This window comes from Trypanosoma cruzi, assembly GCF_000209065.1.
Source record: "Trypanosoma cruzi strain CL Brener chromosome Unknown tcruzi_1047053506047, whole genome shotgun sequence".
Taxonomy (NCBI): Eukaryota; Euglenozoa; class Kinetoplastea; order Trypanosomatida; family Trypanosomatidae; genus Trypanosoma; species Trypanosoma cruzi.
The window spans coordinates 1-9151 of NW_919426.1; the positions used below are offsets into that span (position 1 = coordinate 1).

Here is a 9151-nt window from a genome sequence, read left to right on the forward strand (position 1 = left end):
GAGGAGAGTGCCTCGGAGAGGTTGCGGCAGGCGATGCAGCAGCTGGAGCAAGGACTCAGCCTACGGCAGAGCGCCATTGAGACGAAGGAGCAGCAGCTCGAGATATTTCAACTTGACGGGGCGAAGGGGCGAGAGGCCATCATGCGGGAGCGGCGTTCTATTGAGGCGGCGTGAAGGACCGTCCGGGAGGAGCGGTGTCGCCAGCGGAGGCAGTGGATCCATCAGATTACGGAAATGAATACAAAATTCCCGGAACCGGTGCGTCTTTTGGCCGAGGAGCGGAAGAAGAACTGTGAGCAGGCGACAGCCAAGGAGGACGCCGCCGAGAGGGCTCTTGCTGCCGAAGTCAAAATGATCGAGGAGTATTTGCCGAAGCTCATTTCCCTTGAGGACATTCCTGTGAACCCGGGCTAGACGGACGTTAATTGACGCCAGTTTGACGAGGTCTTCACGCAATAAGAACAGACATACTTGGCCGGCGCTGAAGAGGAAAATGCCCGCAAGGAGAGGCTGGGGCGAGGACTCGAGGTGTATCGACAGCGTATGCTTGATGACTACGTGGCAAAGAAAAATGGAAAACTGCATGATGCCGAGGCAACGGAACGCCACCTCAGTTCTGTTGTGGATCAGGTGCTGAATTACTTACGCAACGGGGTCCGCGTGACAAAGATACCGAGCAAGGGCAGTGCTCGCAGACGCCTATGTTTTCTCTCGGAGGACTGCAAACGTATTCATTCCTGTGATCTGGACCGTCAGGGATTCCCGTTAAATCGCAAACGGCCTCCAGTCACCATGTGGATACGTGACATCGAAAAAGTTCTCATCGGCCTGTCCACAACCTCATTTGGGAACTACAGCGGCGAGGCACAGCTGGCAAAAACAAGCCAGGAGGCAGTTTCTGACAATGGGACGCGCCGTCATGATCCCACGCAAAACATCACTTTGTTCAGCCTTGGAACAAACAACCACCGCGCATTCGCACTTTTGCTTCGCGGTGGGAAATCACTGGAGGTGTTTGTGAGACTGACAGCGACTGCGAGGCTTGGCTTGTTTCTCTCAAGCGTCCTCTGCATTTGAGGACTCCTGCGGAAAGGCCTCTTGAGGAACGACGGGGTACGTGAAGAGACGCACGTGCGGAGCCGAGCGATAATGACGCGGAAATGCGGTGGGGCGGCCCACTTGACACCCGCAATATGCGAGGATTTGTTTCTTTGGCCCCCGATGCAGCAACTCTTTGCGGCGAGCATCACATTCTGCCAGCCCTCTTCCTTTGGGTGGAACAGGAGCCGGCGGAAAAGCCTGAAAGGAGCACAATAACCGCCTGTGGCGTCCGAGTTTGCTCGGGCCTGGATCTCTTTTGCTCTGGCCGACTTTATGACTAATTGTGCGAAAAGCGTGTCGTTCCGCCTCCGTACTAATGCCGTGGGATCTTTTATTGTTTTTCTTTTTCTTTTCCCATGGCTATTTGTGGTTTTCTTGTGTGCTCTTTTGGATGTATTGAGGCGGCTGGTTGGAGAGAGGCTAACTGCCGCACAATTTTGTGTGAAGAGGACTTTTGAACCCCACGTGTTTGGGCTACTAGCGAGTGAAGAAAAAGGGAGATGTTGGTCACCACCAGTACTACTGCTACTGTTTTTTTCCTTTTCTTTGCTGCCAGTTTTAAATGGGCTATCTATTATTTCTTGTGGGTCTTCCACACCCTTCTTCTTTTTCCTCTGTTTCTGGATGCGTGTTTTTAGCACCGCCGTTGTGGGGCCGTTGCTTTGCCAACATGCATACGGGGGTGTTGCTCCTTCCCATAGGTGTGCCGTGAAAAAATATTAATATATTTTCAAATGCGCCGTGTGCTTCTCTGTGTGCGTGTAATGTGGGGCTTAGGCCTCACTCAGGCAGTGGAATGACACCTTTGCACCATTGCGAGGCGGCCGTCGAGGCGGTGCACTAGCACAATAAACTGTGCGTTCCATATCACACAGAGTATTCGCTACTGTGGGAATCGAACACTTATTTTTTGGTGGAACTACCAGGGCTTATCCACTGGGTGCGGTGCGTTGATTCGGCAAAGGGAACAGAAGGATGTCCCCTATGAGGTGTGCCTGTGGAGGGAGAATTGAACTGCTGCCTTGGTGACTATAAAATATTGATATTTATCTGAAAAGAGAGGGCGCATCGCTGTGCATGACGAGACTTTATTCATACGGACGTGATGCGGCGGGTGGAGGAGGCCAACGGGCATGGGCAATACGAGAGCGATTCCATTGTTGCCTGTTGAGATGATTTGAGCAGTGATGATGATGATAATGATGGGGCGAACACTCTCAGGTAGAAACGCTCTTCTCGATGCCAGGATATTAAAGTTGCACGGTAATGTGCCGCAGGTTGACCGGACCTCTTTTTGTGAGGTTTTCCAACACGTCGGTGGAGCTGCTCGGCGTTTTCCAAAGGAATGTTCTGTTCTGCACAGGCGTGGCTGCCCGAGGATTGTATCTGCCACGGGCGGACTGAATTGTGCACGACGATCCTCCGACAGATCCAGCGTGTTGCATTCACCGCACTGGACGATCAATCCCGCATTGGCAACGTTGGGGACTCTCTGCTGTTCCTCATGCCACACGAGGCAGGATGCATCCCATGCGTGAGGACTCTTTATCGCCAAAGAGAGAGGGATCAGTGGCTCTTTACGGGAAATAAGGCGGCAGCAGCAGCAAATAGAAGAATGATAATGCGACTCGTCTCTTTCCACCGCCTGACGACGTTGGACCCAAAAGGCGAACCACATGTGAATGCAACGCACAGCTACTTACTTGTGCACTGTTGTTTGACCTGTCGTGAAGCGGGGTGGAGCCGTCAACGACTCACCTGGTGAAGATGCGAGCTGGAACGGTGATCTCGCCCGACTCGCACCGTGTGTGTTCCCATCGTACATGCGGGCGCACGCAGGGCACTCCAGAGAGCCTATAAACCGTTTTCTAAATTTGTGTATGCTCACATTGGTTACGTCGCACACGGTTTCCTTCTTGGCAAGAGACCCGGTGATGTTTGGGCACAACTGCAGAGCTTTATTGGGGAGGACGCGAAGACCGCGAGAGAGGCGTCTTCTCTCGACACACAGGAGGGCGGAAGAGGGTGCGGGGGCTTTCGAGGTTGGATGCGACTGCAGTTTGAGGTGCGTCACGATGATTGACCGCGAAGTGTGATTGTGCGGAAGCAGCGCCGTGCGACGCGTAGTACTGCTGGGCGGGGAATTGGACGGAGGCTGGCACGGAGTGAAGAGAGAAGTGACACACCCACGAAGCAAGAGGCCAATGTTGCAGTGATGTTGGTGAAGTGTTTTCCATGGGGTGAGCTGAGATGTTTCTCCCATGGCGCTTAGCTGTGCCCGCGCCAGCCCGTGTTTTCTATCGTTTTGACTCCACAGAGTGTCCAGGCTTTTGGTTCTTGCTTGCTTGGCACTCCTCCATTATGGGAGTCAACGAGTCACGACGACCCATCGGGATGCCAAACCCACGGGAGTTGTGGACTTCAGCGTGGTCAATCTGGATCAGTGAGCGGAGACCTGCGGCACCTCATTCTGCGGCGAGTATCTCACGCACTGTCACGGGTATCAGCGTCCGTGTGTCTGCCCTATGACCGGCATTTGTATGGCGCATGCTCTTTGCAAGGCTGAGGGAAAGGGCGAGAATCCCCACTGGCACGTGTCTGCAGTCATAATGCGTAAATTGTGGACTTGTTTGTGCGGCAAGGCAGCAGATCGCTCAGGAGAAGCAGCATAGACTGGGAGTACACTTTCTAGCGGCGCGTGCTTGGTGACTACCGAGGCGAGTGCCCCAAAGGGACGTATTTGGGTGATGCAGATGCACTGGATATGCGCAATGCCATGCTTCGTGACAGGGAGCGAGGGATGAGTGGCGTGTTTCCTCGTGCCGTGGACCTATCAACTTTTGAGCAGTTGGAGTGAAGCTAAGTGGACAAGCGTGTGTGTCTTCACTTTCTTGCGGGAGGACGCACGGAGGTTGGATTTCTTTTGTTACTTTGTTGTCACGGTGCCTGCGGTGACGTCAATGGGGGGTTTGTTCTCCAGAGGCATTCATTGTGCGATTTGTGCGTGTTCGGTGTCCAACGCTTTCAGCACCACCAGATGGTGTGTTGCGTAGGATCGGAATACATGGATGTGCGAGAGCATTGTGTCGCTCGCCCGTAATAACACACACACGCACAGTTTCAGTGAGTCTGATACGTCACTTTCTTCAGACCGGTCGAAATCGCTTGTGGGACATCACTTCATTTTTGGCCTAGGGACAGCGAGGGAAAACGGAGAGATATGCCGAGAACGTGATGCTCCTCCATAATACCGCAGGCTGGCGGCGACAAGGATCAGGGAGCCTCTACCCAACATTGAGAAGAGGGCAGCGCTCTGATGATCCGGTTTTGCGCTTTAGGAACTCCTAATGTAGTGTGCACCGTGTGGGCCTTTTTGCTGTGGATATGCAGAAGGGTGATGTGGGGTGGAATTATTGTTGAAGGCAGCACGGACACCGCCTGACCTTTATTGGAGGGATGAGTGGTGTTATTCCGTGCTTCCTGGCCCGCGTTGTCGCACTCATGCTGTGAGTGCGGATGGCCACAGTAGGGGAGCTGGATACGGTTCAATTTGTGTTGCTCACGGGGACTGCGCGACACATGCTTTTTGTTGGGAGGCCAAAAGGAGGGGCGCATCGCCGTTGCGTGCTTCCCGTGGCAGTTCGTTACCCTGCGACTGTGCATGCCGCCGTCCGCTGCGCCGTCGCAAGCCTTTGCCTTTGTGAGAAATGGGGAGCGTGACTGCTGTGGCGGTGGTCGAATGTTCCCGAATTGGTGCTTTTGGTGATTTCACTTAGAGTGCCGAGCAGCGAGGGGCTGCACACGCCCAGGAGGTGGGAGTGTGTGCTGCAACCGCACCTGCGATTTGTATTTGGGATGTGACATGTTTCTTTGGTATTTTTGTTTTTGGTGATATGCGGGGCAGCGGTGTGTTGGCGTGTGCGGGCTGCTCATGGCTGCCGGTGTTTTTTTTCCTGCTGTTCTCCCGCTTCAGTCCTTTGCGTGCGACGGACCAAACGTTCTTACGGGCGTGTGGTGGGGCCGCGTTATTGATTGGGAAAAAAAGCCTTTTGCAGGCATAATGATACTGCCCTCCGTGCCACACGAGGCAGCGGGGAGTTTCCTGGGATTTATTGGCGGGGTGGCACCGCACTCATGCCGTGTGGTAGGTTTGTATTCCGCAGTGCACGGTGATGGGGATGTGCGGTGACAACTTCCTCCAGTGGAGCGACGCGAGCAGCACGGGGAGTGTAGCGGAGGAGTGGCGGCTGCGTGCTTTCCAGTGATACGTGAATGGCGAATGCAATATGAAAGGCAGCATCACGGCACTCTTTTGTGACACGCGCATTGCAGATATTTTCCATAAAGCATGCAAGTTGCACTCTTTTCTGCTGTTTGGGGGATTACCGTGATGCATCGCTGTTGCGGTGTGTATGATTTGTGGTTCTTGCGTGTGGCCATTGCTGCACCGAATTCTCTTCCCACTTTTGTGTGTTTGTGCCCGTGGCGATGTGCCTACGTCCTCTTGCAGAGTTTGTGCGGTGACGGCGGTGCCACACGGGTGCGGGACCGTGGCGAGCGGTATGCGTGGAGGAGCCCTCCGTGCGCACCACGTTGTTTTTATTGTTTGCTCTCTCCAAAACTGTTTTGGGTGGTTGGCACCCACGCGCCGTCGTTGCGGTTGTCCTGTGCATGTGGTTTTTATCGAATACTGTGTGGATGACTCTCTTGCTGAGGCTGTCAGTCATGCCTGTGACCTTTGTCTATTACTCCTATTCCTTTTTTGATTATTGGTTAGTGTTCGGCTTTAACTCAATCCAACCAAGAAAACAGGCATATAATCGATTCTCACGCAGGAGAGAATAATAAATAGTCTTCTCTCAGGCGCGGAATTCAACGAAGACGGCTGAAGGATGTTCATACTGAAGGGATATTACGAGTCTGTGTACAATGCGAGTTGGCATCATGTCAAGGAAGTTCCCGACGGCGATGAGCGAAAGAAAGCGGGGACGGGAATGGGAATGAAGGTGGAGAAGGGGAAACCGGAACAGTCATGGACGTACAAGAAAGTTGGCTACACCCTCGAAAAGGATGACGGTGTGGAGCAATCCGGTAAAGCACCTCCCAGGATGATGGTGCTTACCTCGGACAAGGGATGGCCGTACTCGTGGGAAGAGGATGAATTCATTCGTGACTGCCATGTGAACTGTGAGGTGGAGCGAGTGTGGCGGATCGTTGAGCATTATCTAACCGAGTGGTTCAGCACTCGCGGTGAGCCCTACTTTACGCCTGGGCGGCTTCTGTTAATTGGGACGCCCGGGATAGGGAAGTCGATGAATGCCGGTTCGTACCTCCTCTACCAGCTGCTGCACTGCGATGTCGAGAAACTCCCTGTGGTTGTGTACGTTATTGGGAATGAAACATTCTTATTTGAAAAGACCGACAAGAAGGTGACAAAATACATGGGTGGGGCCAGTATTGAACATGTTCTTGCTTCCCTGTCTCTCCGTGGGGTGAATGCGTATATTATATACGACGTGGCAAAAGATGGCCGTAAACCGTATCCGATGCCTAATTCTCGGGTATGGGGCATGATTGTGGTGACATCGCCAAACGAGGACAACTTTGGCGCATGGGAGAAACACAGGTCACCGAAGCGAATCATAATGAATTGTCCTGAAAAAGACGATGTGAAAGCGATGTGCGTTTGGATGAAGCGCAATGAGCCAACTGAGCAAGCTGGGTACTGGAGGAATATAAATCGTCGAATGGAAGAAGTGGGACCAATTCTTCGCTACATCTTTGATGAAAGCAAATACAATGGTCGGGTTCAATCGTGCAAAGATACCGTTTGTAAACTGAACCGCATCGATGCCGAATATTACCTTCATTTCGGAACTACGCAAATGTTGGGTGGTGACAAAGTGTCTCACAAACTTGTAAGGATCGTCCGAGTACGAGGAGTACGCAATATTGAATCGACCTTTAATGGACTGATGTCTCCTCATCTCGGAAATTTAACTTTATGCAAATTGGCGGAGTTAATGCCACCGAATGATTTTATTTTACTCATATTGGCCATCAAGGACGATCTCTTATCAAAAGCCCTTGAAAAGTATTCTGTGTTTACGTTTTTGAGCGAGGCCTTTGTAAATGCAATAATACCGAAACTCAGGGAGCTGAAACTGGAAGAAGATGCTCCGCCACACCGCTGTGCGCTGGAATCACGTCCACATGAGCGCCCTCTCAAGCCCCTTCCTTTACCGTTACTGGAAAATTTTAAGAAGAAGATTGAAATAGAGTCTCGGGTGCTGTACAAACCGGTGGCCCAAAACTTTCCGTTGGTGGACGCCTTTTTCTTCATGGAGTCAAATCCGAAGACCATGGTTGGGCTGCAGATTACTACGGCGAGTGCGCATCGCACCATACCCAGCACCGTGAATCAGTTCAAAGAAAAAATGGCGACATATTTTAATGGTTGGGAGGAATTTTCCCGAGACATGTCGTGGGAGATTATTTATATACAACACGCAGACAGCACGCCCATGACTAGCTGGCAGAGATGTGGTCCCGTCAATACCGATAATTTGAGCGACGATGAAAAAGAAATTGTGGCGTTCTGGGAGAAGGAGGTACACCAGTACCAAGTTTCTGTATCATCCAGAGACTTTAAAAGAAAAGAAGCTCTCCCAACTGTGGAAGAAGAACAAGAACAGGAAACAGAATAGGAAATGAAAAGTGAAAGAGACATTTTGATTTATGGTAAATTTTTTTTTCGAAATATATAAATATATACAGACACTTGTGTGTCCATACGTTGCGGATGCACCAGCATCACACGGCAGCACAGCACAAAAGTGTTAAGAATGTTCAACGCGAGTGATAATAGCAGTGACAGAAGAAACTTAGGGAGGGAAAGGGAAATTTATATTTTTGGTGAAAAACATATTTCGAGTTGTTTAATACATGTGAATGTTTGTTTTTTTATACGACATCAGTACATCATCCCCTTTGGGAGTAAGACGCACAGATGCCAAAAAATTACAACGCGATATTCCTTCACAATGACAGAAAAACAAATCAGGGATGCCAGGGGCATTTTAATTAATGGTAAGAAAATATTGAAGAAGTTTTATTTATGCGAATTCCTCTGTCTGTAGACAAGACGTGATAACAGAATTGCTCTGTTATTAAGGAATTACTGTCTTTAGCTGTATCGTATTGTTAATACATTTTCCTTTTCATTCTATTTTTTTCTAGGACCGATCATTAAGTGAAGCATCTTCAAGGGATAGACGAAGGGTAAGTTCTATTGTGAAAAAATGCGCTCCGTGTGACCGCGTGGAGTGAGGCGCCGCGTCATGGGTGGATAAGGAATCGCTTCCGCGTGTGACTCTTTGGGAGATTGCTTGCTCCGTGTGCGTTGTGTGCCGGCAGCGGGCTGTGGCCGTATGCCGTTGGCCGTGGGATTGAACTGGAGGCGGTGGCGGTGTGTGTGTTTGTTGTGTGGCTGCCGTCTCGCAGTTTATGCAAAAAGTGAGCCACAACTGCTGTGAAAGGCCGCGTCTTCTCAGTATGGAATTACTGCCGTTGTGCTTTGTGTTTGAGCATATCTTTCGGTGTGTGCATAACTGCTGGACATTTCTTATCGGAGCGTTGGGCGCGACCATCTGCCATGGCCACAATTTGTATGGTTGAGCACGCGTGTGCGGGTTAGGGTTAGGGTTAGGGTTAGGGTTAGGGTTAGGGTTAGGGTTAGGGTTAGGGTTAGGGTTAGGGGTTAGGGGTTAGGGGTTAGGGTTAGGGTTAGGGTTAGGGTTAGGGTTAGGGTTAGGGTTAGGGTTAGGGTTAGGGGTTAGGGTTAGGGTTAGGGTTAGGGTTAGGGTTAGGGTTAGGGTTAGGGTTAGGGTTAGGGTTAGGGTTAGGGTTAGGGTTAGGGTTAGGGTTAGGGTTAGGGTTAGGGTTAGGGTTAGGGTTAGGGTTAGGGTTAGGGTTAGGGTTAGGGTTAGGGTAAGGGTTAGGGTTAGGGTTAGGGTTAGGGTTAGGGTTAGGGTTAGGGTTAGGGTTAGGG

The 9151-nt window shown here is 51.1% G+C and overlaps 1 protein-coding gene and 3 pseudogenes across 1 annotated transcript, besides 4 other annotated features; all 4 read left to right on the top strand.

Annotated features, from left to right (window-relative positions):
- Tc00.1047053506047.10 lies at nucleotides 1–1419 on the top strand (annotated as a pseudogene; the record flags this gene model as incomplete).
- Nucleotides 1–9151: a sequence feature (areas not merged during assembly with more than two copies in the genome that could not be assigned to a particular haplotype).
- Tc00.1047053506047.13 lies at nucleotides 2289–3317 on the top strand (annotated as a pseudogene).
- Tc00.1047053506047.16 lies at nucleotides 3463–3960 on the top strand (annotated as a pseudogene).
- Tc00.1047053506047.20 (retrotransposon hot spot (RHS) protein, putative) lies at nucleotides 5994–7808 on the top strand (the record flags this gene model as incomplete). Its single annotated transcript, XM_800754.1, has 1 exon — nucleotides 5994–7808. The coding sequence occupies one exon, from the start codon at nucleotides 5994–5996 to the stop codon at nucleotides 7806–7808; it is 1815 nt and encodes a 604-aa protein (XP_805847.1).
- Nucleotides 8602–8791: a repeat region.
- Nucleotides 8791–9151: a microsatellite.
- Nucleotides 8865–9151: a repeat region.